At 34.8% G+C, this 13,181-nt stretch overlaps 2 protein-coding genes across 2 annotated transcripts; both read left to right on the forward strand.

Annotated features, from left to right (window-relative positions):
• Nucleotides 1-541: 541 nt before the first annotated feature.
• LOC133866475 (beta-glucosidase 44-like) lies at nucleotides 542-5,274 on the forward strand. The gene is made up of 11 exons (XM_062303015.1): nucleotides 542-832; nucleotides 941-999; nucleotides 2,783-2,858; nucleotides 2,946-3,017; nucleotides 3,113-3,200; nucleotides 3,287-3,539; nucleotides 3,646-3,761; nucleotides 4,189-4,406; nucleotides 4,514-4,545; nucleotides 4,640-4,742; nucleotides 4,845-5,274. Exons 1-11 carry the CDS (start codon nucleotides 607-609, stop codon nucleotides 5,120-5,122), a joined length of 1,521 nt encoding a protein of 506 aa, XP_062158999.1. The 5' UTR covers nucleotides 542-606; the 3' UTR covers nucleotides 5,123-5,274.
• Nucleotides 5,275-8,608: 3,334 nt separating this feature from the next.
• On the forward strand, nucleotides 8,609-12,552 carry LOC133865972 (beta-glucosidase 44-like). Its single transcript, XM_062302508.1, has 11 exons — nucleotides 8,609-8,904; nucleotides 9,024-9,082; nucleotides 10,346-10,421; nucleotides 10,516-10,587; nucleotides 10,686-10,773; nucleotides 10,861-11,113; nucleotides 11,201-11,316; nucleotides 11,537-11,754; nucleotides 11,859-11,890; nucleotides 11,987-12,089; nucleotides 12,170-12,552. Exons 1-11 carry the CDS (start codon nucleotides 8,667-8,669, stop codon nucleotides 12,445-12,447), a joined length of 1,533 nt encoding a protein of 510 aa, XP_062158492.1. The 5' UTR covers nucleotides 8,609-8,666; the 3' UTR covers nucleotides 12,448-12,552.
• Nucleotides 12,553-13,181: the final 629 nt, after the last annotated feature.

Below are 13,181 nucleotides of genomic sequence, written 5' to 3' on the forward strand. Positions count from 1 at the left end.
ATTCTTCGAACTAAGATCGAATCGAGTTTAATCGAGCTAAGTTCACGATCAATTGAGCTCATCTTACACCTGTATACATTATAAATTTTTTTTTTCGTAGACTTCACTAAAAAAACATTTTTCAAAAATAATTTTCACACTTATATTAAATCATGATACTTTTTCAAATCACAAAAATAATAAAAATCCCCAAAACACATTAATAAAAACATTTGCAGATGTGCATATATAGAAATAGAAAGTTTTTTTATATAATCAAAATTAGTTTTACAATCAAGTGATATGCAATAGAAAGTCAGAAACACAAATGATTTACAAATATGAACTTCAAGAGTCAAGACTGTAGAAATAATCATTGATTTTCGAAAAATAAAAAAAGGTGCACGAGATACACAGTGATTTGGTCCCATCACCCATGATGTCTGATTGATGTGTCATCGAGCGTGATGTTGCGCCAACCCTCCTTAGATTTCTCTCTTTTTCGGCGACTTGTTTAATAGTAAAATCCAAATTCCCTTATCCATATAAACGCTCACTCTGGCTGCCTCTGTGCACTCTCATTCACCAACTCTCTCTCTCTCTCTCTCTCTCTCTCTGGTCTTCAAAATGAGAGCTCCATCATCTCCATCGCCGGTTTTCTTGCTCGCCGTTCTTCTTCTCATCCACTGTGTCGCGAATGCAACGGAGCTCAACAACTCCGGTGGGCTGAGCAGACGCAGCTTTCCCAAGGGCTTCGTGTTCGGAACGGCGACGTCGGCTTACCAGGTGGAAGGGATGGCCCACAAGGATGGTCGTGGGCCCAGCATTTGGGATGCCTTCGTTAAAATTCCCGGTTAAAATCTCCATATATTAATATTAATATTACTTCCAAGTCTTATTTTTATTTTTGTTTAAATTTTATTTTCCAAAGTTAGAAGGTTAATTAATTATTGGGAAACAGGGATTGTTGCTAAAAATGCGAATGGAGATGTGTCTGTGGACCAGTATCACCGCTACAAAGTAAGTCCTTTTTTCTTTGTGTCCACCTCAAAGCTACCACCTTTGAGATTTCCTATAATACTTAATTTAAGCCATTTATTTTAAATATTCGACTCTATATTTTACGGTTAAGATTAAACTTAACCTACTTAATTGGGACACAAAGATTATAACATACCATAATGTTTTATAACAGCTCATTCTATTAACAATGATCCGATGATAATCATTTTTTTTTTTGTGACTCAAACTTATAACGTGATGTTTTAGCTCTAATACCAAACGATACAATATATCCAGGCGCTTATATACATGTACATGATTAAGATTAGACTTAACTCATATAAAACACAAGGACCGTAACGAGGCCTAAACATTTGTTTGGTCTCTATCAAAATTAGACTTATTCCTTATTAATGCTTTGACTCCTCCAGATAAAACTTTTGTTTCGATTCTAAGTCATCCATTCTTTCTCTTTTCTAAATTCTGTCGCTTTATGAAACGTTCATTTCAAAACTGCCTATATTAGAGTTATTGGACGCACCTACACCGTAGGTGTCATATTCAAGATCTCAATCCACCATACTAATTATATCGGGTTACATCAAAACCTAAAAGAACCTTTTAAGTGAGATTTCGATCAGATTTAACATCTTTTACAACTAAAAAAATAAGGTAATTCACAGAAATTGTTGAACAAAAAAAAAAAAAAAAAAAACTGATGAATTGAATACTCTAGTCTCTAACACGATATATGTATATATATATACTAGTCTAACATTCCACGTAATATTAAACTAATTTACATTTATTTGCTAATTGGGACATTAATTATTTTATTTTATTTTTTAATTTTGAAGGCCTTAATTTATGTAAGAGGGTGGTTAGACAAAAGGTTCATCACTTTGAGTGTAGAATTGTAAGATCTCTCCTTGTAAAATAGTTTAATTGATTTTGGTCATATTATAATGTTTCGTCTGAATTTAATATTGTGAGAGTGAAGATTGGTGAGAGAGTGGTGGCTCTTCCTTACGTAGCTATCCACATATGACCGACCCCTATACCTCAACAGGCTCTAAATTATATATTTATGGCTCGTTTGGCAAAACTTTTTAGAGGGTGATTTTGCTTACGTGATGTAAATGTGAAAGCAGTTTTGAGTGTTTTGTGTTTTAAGTTGTTTGTTAATACTTTTGATTTTTAGCTAAAAAGCAAATTAAATGCTACCCTAAAATGCCTGCCCAAATGAGCCCTAAATCTTTCAAAAACCATTCCAATTTCCTCCTTAGGAGCTAGGCTTCGTATAATTTTGAACAAGCTAGGGAAGGTGCTTTAGAGCACATCCACAGATAATAGAACAGTGGTAATAGAATTGTGATAGCTCTTACTAAAAATTATCACTTTGTGTTGAAAAAAAAAATCAACTTTGAAACTAATGGTTATCTGAACTATATTAACGTTGTATGTCGTATTTTTTGTTAGAATTTTAATTAAATGATTAAAATTCAATCATTTTTCATTGGTTTAAGCTTTTAGAATAAGTGGTAATTTAATATGGTTTCAGAGTAAAAGTCTTGAGTTTGAATTTTGTCTTCGACAATTCACCTCCCATTTTAGTTAAATAATCCACATGCTGGGCCCCACTAATTAAAGAGGAGTTTGAACCCACACGTGAGGATTAAATCAATCATTTCCTATTTGCTTAAGTTTTTAGGACCAGTGGCGATTTAATATTCTTTATCATGGCTATTTCTGCTACAAGGGTATCTTTGAAGTTGAAAATGTTCTTCATCTACTGTTACAGGAAGATGTGGATATCATGGCAAAGTTCAACTTTGATGCATACCGGTTCTCAATTTCATGGTCCAGAATTTCCCCAAGTAATTCACCAGCAACTTTATTTATCACATCAATGCATACCATATATAAAATATTATGTCTTTGTCTTATTAAATCTGTCAATGTAGATGGAAGGGGGAAAGTGAATTGGAAGGGTGTAGCATACTACAATAGGCTGATCGACTACTTGCTCAAGAGAGGTAAATTTAATTGACAAGCAAAACATTTGCTGATCTACCATTAATTCTGAAGTCCATCTGCATTGATTAATCATAGGGTCTCTGAATTTCTGCAGGCATTACCCCATATGCAAATCTATATCATTATGATCTTCCCCTAGCTCTTGAGATCAAGTACAAGGGATTATTGAGTGACCAAGTAGTGTAAGTAAATCTCTGACTGACAAGATTCCTTAAAGAAGTTGTATCCTTAAAAGATTTGGAACTTGATAAATGTCTCAACCCTATAGGAAAGACTTTGCCGATTATGCAGACTTTTGTTTCAAGACATTCGGAGACAGAGTGAAGAACTGGATGACATTTAATGAGCCTAGAGTTGTGGCTGCTCTTGGGTATGATAATGGGTTCTTTGCTCCAGGAAGGTGCTCTAAGGCGTATGGAAATTGTACGGCTGGAAATTCTGCGACTGAGCCGTATATTGTTGCCCATAATTTGATTCTATCTCATGCAGCTGCAGTGCAGAGATACCGTCAAAAGTATCTAGTAAGAGTATCATTTGGTATTTGTTTTCAAGTACTGGATGATCTTGGTTTGATTCATTAAAAAGCATTAAAGCTAATGTTAACTGATTAAATGTATAATTTTTCAGGAAAAACAAAAAGGAAGGATTGGAATTCTCTTGGATTTTGTTTGGTATGAACCTCTTACCAGATCAAAGGCTGACAACTATGCAGCTCAAAGAGCAAGAGACTTCCATGTTGGATGGTAAAAATCCTTGAGACCTACATTTATAATTCTCTTGTTTAATGCATTTAATTTAAATCGTGGCAACAACTTATCGATACAACTTATTTGTGATTCGTACTGAGTTGGGTATAGAACTTATTTTTAAGAAAATATTGTGCACAATTGTAAAAAAATTCCATGAATGAATAGGTGGAGATATAAGCAAACTGAATAGTAGAAAAACTACTGATATTTTTCTTTTTAATTCGACTGACATGCGTGTCAATGTAAGATGATACTCAGTACTCTTCCTTAGACCCAAAGAGCTTGGTCAGAGGCTCAGAGCATTCCTAGTGAGCCCGGCAAAACGGCTTTTTACCCAAATTTTTCTGAGAACCTTCAAAATATCACCTGCAGCGAGCTCGTCACTCCTACAGTAAATTATAGTTTGTTTTACTTCACGTAGGTTTATCCATCCCATTGTATATGGTGAGTATCCAAGAACAATGCAAGATATTGTTGGGGATAGGCTACCCAGGTTTACCAAAGAAGAGGTGAAGATGGTGAAAGGTTCAATGGATTTTGTTGGTATCAATCAATATACTGCTTACTACATATATGATCCACATCAACCAAAACCGAAGGATTTGGGCTACCAGCAGGACTGGAATGCTGGATTTGCTTGTCAGTTATTCCTCTCTTCCTCTGAAAATAATTATATTTTGTCCCTCAGTCCTTTTCTTTCTGAACTATATTTTCTAATGAGTTTGTTATTTCCATGAACTTTGCAGATGAAAAGAACAGAGTACCTATTGGTCCAAAAGTAATTCCAACCCAATCTTAAATATTATTCCATAATTTTTTTAATTAACAACTCAAATTTTTAATTTTAATTTATGATTAATTGAACGTTGCAGGCCTATTCTTATTGGCTTTACAATGTACCTTGGGGTTTGTACAAAGCTTTAACATACATAAAAGAGCATTATGGAAACCCTACTGTGATTTTGTCTGAAAATGGTATGAGTCAGTGCATGTCTTCTTTCTTCTTGTTCATTTTAAGCATTTAGTTTAATACAAGAGTTGAAAGAAAACACTAAAACATTGATGTTTAATTTGCAGGCATGGATGACCCGGGTAATCTCACACTTCCAAAGGGATTGCATGACACCACAAGAATCAACTTCTACAAAGGCTATTTGACTCAATTGAAGAAGGCGGTCGATGAGGGAGCAAATGTCATCGGCTACTTTGCATGGTCATTGCTCGACAACTTCGAATGGAGATTAGGGTACACTTCAAGGTTCGGAATTGTCTACGTTGATTACACCAACCTCAAGAGGTATCCAAAGATGTCTGCCCATTGGTTCAAGCGTCTACTTGAGAGAAACAAGCATTAATCACCTATCTTTGTTCTTGTTGATTCGAACAATTGTCTATGCAGTAAAAATGTAGACTAATATGGAGCTGATAATTTTTGCTGCTTACTACTTGGGTTCTTTCCTTTTATTTAGTTCTGCACTAATGAAGCTCATATCTGCAATTGTTGTCATCTGGCTCAACCAAGTCAATAAAGAACCATCAAATTGCATAAGAATGGCTTTTGATAGCTTCTGCAATGGTTCATGTTATCCTTTGTGATGCATATATATGCAACTCTATACTCACTATGGCACATAATGAAATGGTAAAATATAAATTTTATTTTGTTTCATCTAACGGTCTATATAATGCTGCATGATAATTATGACGTCATTTAAAAATTTTAAATAATGTACACCGTTAAATGAAAAAAAATAAAATCTTGACCATGAAATGACTTCTCTCCATTTCATTATTCCCACTTTCTAAGCCTATAAAAGAATAAACTGCAACACTTTCTAAGAGAAATGGCTATGCATATCTTATCTCGGCAAATACATCCTCAGTGTAAATACTCCAGAGTCCACACCCTTCCCAATTTTATTTTTCACCAAGGCAGAGCTATAGCAGGCTAGCAGCAGCTCCTTTTATGGCAGTTTTTTCAAATTCTGGATATTTTGATTGACATATTTTCTCACTAGCGTTCTATAAGTCAAATATGAATTTCGTTTGGGTTTCTCATCCGATATCCAATGATATATATTAAACTGACGCCTCATATCAAGACTTGAGCTTCTATCACATTTCAAAATATAAAAACCTGTAATTCGAGCAAAGAATTTCTAAAGAACTGCCAAAAATATCCCCAAAAAAAGAAAGAAAAAGAAACAAAATATGACTTAAAAGAAAAAATTGAAAGACTATACACGAGAAAAGAAATTCAAGATAATGCTGATCTTTTTGTTCTATGAACTCTTGCCATTACTTTTCTTCGACTTTTCAGTTTTCCCTCTTCCTTTTCCATCAGTGACCTTTTTAGGCTTAGATTTTACACTCCCATGGGATTCCAAATTTATGCACAAGATGTCTAAATCTTCTACCTCAGTTATCCCTGAAACTTGTTCTACTATCTTATCTGAGTGAATATCACTTAGACTTCTTTTTCTAGCAGACTTGTCAAGAACCTCTAATGGAGTGTTATCAGGAGTACTTAAGCACAAGATGTCCAAATTTTCAACAGTTGCAACTAAAACTTGTTCACCAATGCTCTCTATTTGAACCAACTGGGTTTCATCACATTTCCTTTTCTTGAATGGGTTATTGTCAGGAACCTTCAGGGTATTGCTGTTCTCAACCATTGTATTTTCTACCGTTCCATGAATTTCTGATGGCAAGATTAGTTTATCTAGTGCTACAGCTTCCTTCAAAAATTTACTTTCATTTGAAACTGATGTCTGCATCTCTGTATATCCACCAAAAAACACCAATAATATTTTGTTCATAAACCGTTTAATCCACAGTATTCATATACAGGCATCCAATTTTAGACCCACATACATGTATGATACGTATCTACATGATACAGATACATTCATTAATGCATGCATATGTCAATTCATGATTTAAATGCTTACATTAATATATGCATCTGTCGCGTGTGTGTGTATAGAAAACTTCGGATTGCTTATTAAAAATAGAGCTGTTATCTGGAATCAGAGAACTTACCTGCAATAACAATTTCTCTGTTTCTATGGGAGGAAAAGACAGTAAAGCAGCTGTCTTGAGTAGATACAGCAGAAGTTTCACGATATATGTGCTTCCAGAGATCAAAGATGCGGAGAACCAAGTTCCACCAAGCTTTTATGGAAATTTAGTTTAACCTTCCTTCGGATGCTTGAGAAACCATAAGAAAAGAACCTAAACAAACATTTGAAACTCATATCTTTCCTTTGGTTTGGTTCCAATAAAAACGCAGCAGAGCAATATAGCATCAGTTGCTTATCTGAGTGGCCTTTTTCCATCTCATACGAACAAGGAAACATAGATTAGGAAGCATTCAAGTTCTTTCAAAGACCTAAGAGTCACAGAACAAGTATAAGCACATGTCATGTGGACTTCCCAAAAGAGGCAGCCAACTGAAACTCAAGCATTCTCTTCAGAAAATATACTCTGTTGAAGGCTGCCCCATTTATTTCAGTGGAAAGAAGCTGATTATTAGTATATATGACGACAACAAGAAGTTATGTCTTGTTTTTAGCCATCTTAAACTATACCTGATTCATTTCGGAGCTTACTTTGCATTATGATTCATTGATGTCATAGCCTAAATGAGAACTTTCCAAACAAATTCCAACTTTAACTTACAACTAACTATCTATCGAAACTTAAAAACTTTCTAGCTTGTTGTCATCTGTCCCCACTAGAAATGCTTCTGATGAAACATGTTGCATCTTTTATATCCTACTAGTGCCCAGAAAAAGGGCAAGATCCATCTGTTTATCTTATGATCACACACTCGAACTTTCAAATTTAGATCAGAGAAATGGTTCCATGAGAAAACTTCTGATTAAGAACGTGTATAAATGGTTTGTAGATCCTAGATTTAGGAAAGTTGCCCTCAAATCTGAAAGTTGATTTCCCAAATATTGCAGATTTTCAGTGCTCAATAGGACGAGCCTTGGGTTTCTTAGCTTTATCACCGCATTTCACAGTTTTCTTAGGCGGCGTGTCCAAACAGATTGCAGAAGAGCTATTCTACCAAAACCTCATCTACATGCAATTCATTCCGACGAGCTTGCAAACGAGTTGTACTACCAAAAACTCATCTGCAACTTCGGACAAGATTGCAAACGAGCCATTTTGTCATTCTCTTCGCATCCCGTTTTGACCTAATAAAAATTGAAATTGGAAAATTGTTATAAAATATAAAGTTGTAGCATTTGGAGTTAGCTTTCCATCGTTACCAAATTTGTCTTCATTTGATCTCGAAATTAGAAGTTTTGACTATTTTACTCCGACTAGGTCAATGTTGACATCATAGACAAACTTGAATACTCGTGATCTTAGATCAACATTTTCACCGGTACGTAACGGTAACTTTAACATCTAATCATGCATGTCCTATTTTAGAGGAATAATTGGTGCACAATTGTTGTATAAGGTATTAGAAACATGAGATGGTCCTATGTAAAACCCATATGATAAAATCTACAACATAAAATTCACTTTATGTCTTTAAAATCTTACGCAACAGACAACTATTGGGCAAGTGTCATTTCTCCCTATTTGAAGACGTAGATAAGATTACGAAGTTTCTTATTGGATACCACGTCCACGTGGATTTGGCGGAAGATCGATATCTACTCCATCTGTAACAAGCGCTATTTATTCATTTTTTTCTCTCTAAATATATAATTACTTTGCACGTACGGCCACCAAGCTCTCTCTCTCTCTCTCTGTTGGCCTGGCTTAATTCTTAATTTATCCAAACCAAAACACTATATATATATATATATATATATATATGTTGCTTTTGCTTATGAACGGCCACCACCCTCTCTCTCTCTCTCTCTGGGGTTCAAAATGAGAGCTCCATCATCTCCATTGCCGGTTTTCTTGCTCACCGTCCTTCTTCTCATCCACTGTGTCCGTGTGGCGCACGCGACGGAGCTCAATGACATTGACACCGGTGGGCTGAGCAGACAGAGCTTTCCGAAGGGCTTCGTGTTCGGAACGGCGACGTCCGCTTATCAGGTGGAGGGGATGGCCCACAAGGATGGTCGTGGGCCCAGCATTTGGGATGCCTTCGTTAAAATCCCCGGTTAAAATCTCGATCCATATATATTAATATTACTACCAATTAAGTCTTATTTTTATTTTTATTTTCCAAAGTTAGAAGGTTAATTAATAATTATTGGAAATGTCATTATTGGGAAACAGGGGTTGTTGCTAAAAATGCGACCGGAGATGTTACGGTGGACCAGTATCACCGCTACAAAGTAAGTCCTTTTTGTGTCGACGTCGCACTTTTTCATTTTTAACGACGAGATTGTCCGGGTCGATCAAAGCTACTAGCACTAATCTTTTTTTTCCTTTTTTTTTTTTTTTTTTTTTTGAATAGACTAGCACCAATCTTTACGTGTACATCTCCACGTCAGATTGGATTTAGATTTCCTGAAATGAGAAAGGAAAATGCTTCTCGCACAACAACTATACATAACAATTATACAACTTTATTCACATTGGTTAGGAGTCACATGTATAGGTCCTACCCAATGTGTTTGTTTGTGAGAATTTGATTCTTGTACAACACCAATACAACACCTGTACAACAACTCCTCACATGAGGGTGGGCCCCAGTATGTGAGACCCACCTTCATGTGAGGGATTGTTGTACAGTTGTTGTATTGATGTTGTAAATCTAACATTTTCCTTGTTTGTGGGTTAGTTGTGCAATATGGGTTGTGCATGAATCACTTAAGTATAATAATGTTGATTTAATAAAATAAATAATAATAATAATAATAATAATAATAATGTTTTTTTTTTTTTTGGCTTAATAATAATAATGTTGACATGGCATCTTGTTTTTAATAATAAAAAAAAAATTACAACTTAATTTCTCTCTTTTATTTTTATTAAAAAAAATAAAAGTGTCATAAAAAGACCTCAAAAAGATACAAAAAATAGCTCTAGCATTTCTCTTATTATATATATAAGGGTATATCTCACAAATATCTCGTACATCCAACGTGACAAAAAGGTTTAGTAGTCGTTGAATTAATTTTGATTTTAAAAAAAAAAAACTTTATAAAATGTTTTTGTGATACTAGCATCAATACTCTTATTTTAAATGAACGAATAAGAGAGAAATGGCTTGTATCACAAGGGATAGTACAACGTACGTACCACCCCTAATGGCCGGATTGGACAACCGAAGCACCTCTAATGGTCGAACCATGGGGTGCTAGCCACCTATTCCATTTCTCTCCTATGTGTTATTGCTTTATGAACTGTTTATTTCGTTTAAAATGAGAACTATTGCAAGGTTGAAGATTGGTGAGAGAGTACTGGGTCGTCCTTGGCTCTTTTAAGTAGCTATACCATTGGTGATGTTAGTTTGTAGGCTGTTAATTGATATGGCAGCGAAAATAAAAACTGAACTTAATTTGATACTTACATTGTACTGTCATATTCTTTATCATGGCTATTTATGCTATAAGGGTAACTTTGAAATTGAATATGTTCTTCTACTGTTACAGGAAGATGTGGATATCATGGCAAAGTTCAACTTTGATGCATATCGGTTCTCCATTTCATGGTCTAGAATTTTCCCAAGTAATTCACCAGCAGCTTGCTTATTTATAACATCAGTGAATACGTAACGATATATAAAATATTATGTCTTGTCTTATCAAATCTGTCAATGTAGATGGAACGGGGAAAGTGAATAGGAAGGGTGTAGCATACTACAATAGGTTGATCGACTACTTGCTCAAGAGAGGTAAATTTAGATGACAACGAAAACATGTGCTGATCTACCATTAATTCTCATGAAGTCCATCTGCATTGATTAATCATAAGGCCTCTGAATTTCTGCAGGCATTACCCCATATGCAAATCTATATCATTATGATCTTCCCCTAGCTCTTGAGATCAAGTACAAGGGATTATTGAGTGATCAAGTGGTGTAAGTAAATCTCTGACAGACAAGATTCCTTAAACAAGTTGTATCCTTAAAAGATTTGGAACTTGATAAATGTCTCAAACCCTATAGGAAAGACTTCGCCGATTATGCGGACTTTTGTTTCAAGACATTCGGAGACAGAGTGAAGAACTGGATGACATTTAATGAGCCTAGAGTTGTGGCTGCTCTTGGATATGATAACGGGATCTTTGCTCCTGGAAGGTGCTCCAAGGCATTTGGAAATTGTACGGCTGGAAATTCTGCGACAGAGCCGTATATTGCTGCCCATCATTTGATTTTATCTCATGCAGCTGCAGTGCAGAGATACAGGCAAAAGTATCAAGTAAGAGTAGCATTTGTTATTTTGTTTTCAACTGGATGATCTTGTTTTAATTCATTAAAAGGCATTAAAGTTAATGTTAACTTTCAGGAAAAACAGAAAGGAAGGATTGGAATTCTCTTGGATTTTGTTTGGTATGAACCTCTTACCAAATCAAAGGATGACAACAATGCAGCTCAAAGAGCAAGAGACTTCCATGTTGGATGGTAAAATCCTTAAGACCTACTTAGAGATACAACTTATTTGTGATTGGTAATGAGTTGGGTATAGAACTTATTTTTTAAGAATATATTGTGCACAATTGTAAAAGAATTCCATAAATGAATAGGTGGAGATAAGCAAACTAAATAATAATAATAATAATAAAAAACTACTGATTCTTAGTTTCTCAGTTGTCTTTCTTAGAGTGTGTTTTACTTCATGTAGGTTTATTCATCCCATTGTATATGGTGAGTATCCAAGAACAATGCAAGATATTGTTGGGGATAGGCTGCCCAGGTTCACCAAAGAAGAGGTGAAGATGGTGAAGGGTTCAATGGATTTTGTTGGTATCAATCAATATACTGCTTTCTACATGTATGATCCACATCAACCAAAACCAAAAGATTTGGGCTACCAACAGGACTGGAATGTTGGATTTGCCTGTAAGTTATTCTCCTCTTCCTATGAAAATAATTATATTTTGTTCTCCAACTGTATTTTCTAATCAGTTTGTTTGTGTGTTTTTTTTTCTCCATGAACCTTGTAGATGAAAAGAATGGAGTGCCTATTGGTCCAAGGGTAATTCCAACCCAATCTTAAATATATTATTCCACAATTTTATTCATGCACAACTCAAACTTTTAATTTTAATTTATGATTAATCGAACATTGCAGGCAAATTCTAATTGGCTCTACATTGTACCATGGGGTTTGCACAAAGCTTTAACATACATAAAAGAGCATTATGGAAACCCTACTGTGATTTTATCTGAAAATGGTATGAGTCAGTCAATGCCTTCTTTCTTCTTATTCAATTTAAGCATTTAGCTTAAGATAAGATTGATGTTTAATTTGCAGGCATGGATGACCCTGGTAATGTCACACTTTCAAAGGGATTGCATGACACCACAAGAATCAACTTCTACAAAGGCTATTTGACCCAATTGAAGAAGGTGGTCGATGAAGGAGCAAATGTCATCGGCTACTTTGCCTGGTCGTTGCTCGACAACTTTGAATGGAGATCGGGGTACACTTCGAGGTTCGGAATTGTCTACGTTGATTACGCCAACCTCAAGAGGTATCCAAAGATGTCTGCCCATTGGTTCAAGCGTCTACTTGAGAGAAACAAGCATTAATCACCCATCTATGTTCTTGTTGACTAGAATAGTTGTGTATGCAGTAAAACTATCGACTGATATGTCTCAACCAAGTCAATAAAAAACCATAAAATTGCACAAGAATGGCTTTTGACAGCTTCTGCAATGATTCATGATAGCCTTTGTGATGCATACATGCAACTCTATAATTACTATGACATAATGAAATGGTAAAATGACAGTAAGCTGCTTGGATTTGTATATCCCAAAAGATATGCAGCTGTGTGGAAACGGTTGCCGGAAATTCTAGATAAGTTTTTGCGGAGATAAAGATTCTCTCTACTATCCACCGGTCAAAAACCTAAACTTGATGAGCATTCACTTAAAATGGAGAAGATCCTATTGATGCTTTCTAAGAAAAAAATGGCTCCGGCCGCATATCTTATCTCGCCTTATGTGAATTCTTTGGCAAATGCAACCTCAGTGTAATGTCCGGGGCATTATTTAATAATTAGAGTATAAAATCTGAGTAAAATGATTAATTAAAATTATTTTAGTGTCATTAAAAATGCAAATGAATATTTTTAAAGTCCAAATAAAATAGAAATTATAGAAAAGAAATTGGAAATGAAAAATAAATATAAAAGAAATTAATGAATAAAATAAAATAAAGAAAATAAAAGAATTAAAGAATTTAAAATAGAAATAAGAAAATAAAAGAAATAGAATAAAAATAATAAAAATAAAATTAAAAGAGAAAAGAAATAGAAAAT

Source organism: Alnus glutinosa, chromosome 4 (assembly GCF_958979055.1).
Source record: "Alnus glutinosa chromosome 4, dhAlnGlut1.1, whole genome shotgun sequence".
Classification (NCBI taxonomy): Eukaryota; Viridiplantae; Streptophyta; class Magnoliopsida; order Fagales; family Betulaceae; genus Alnus; species Alnus glutinosa.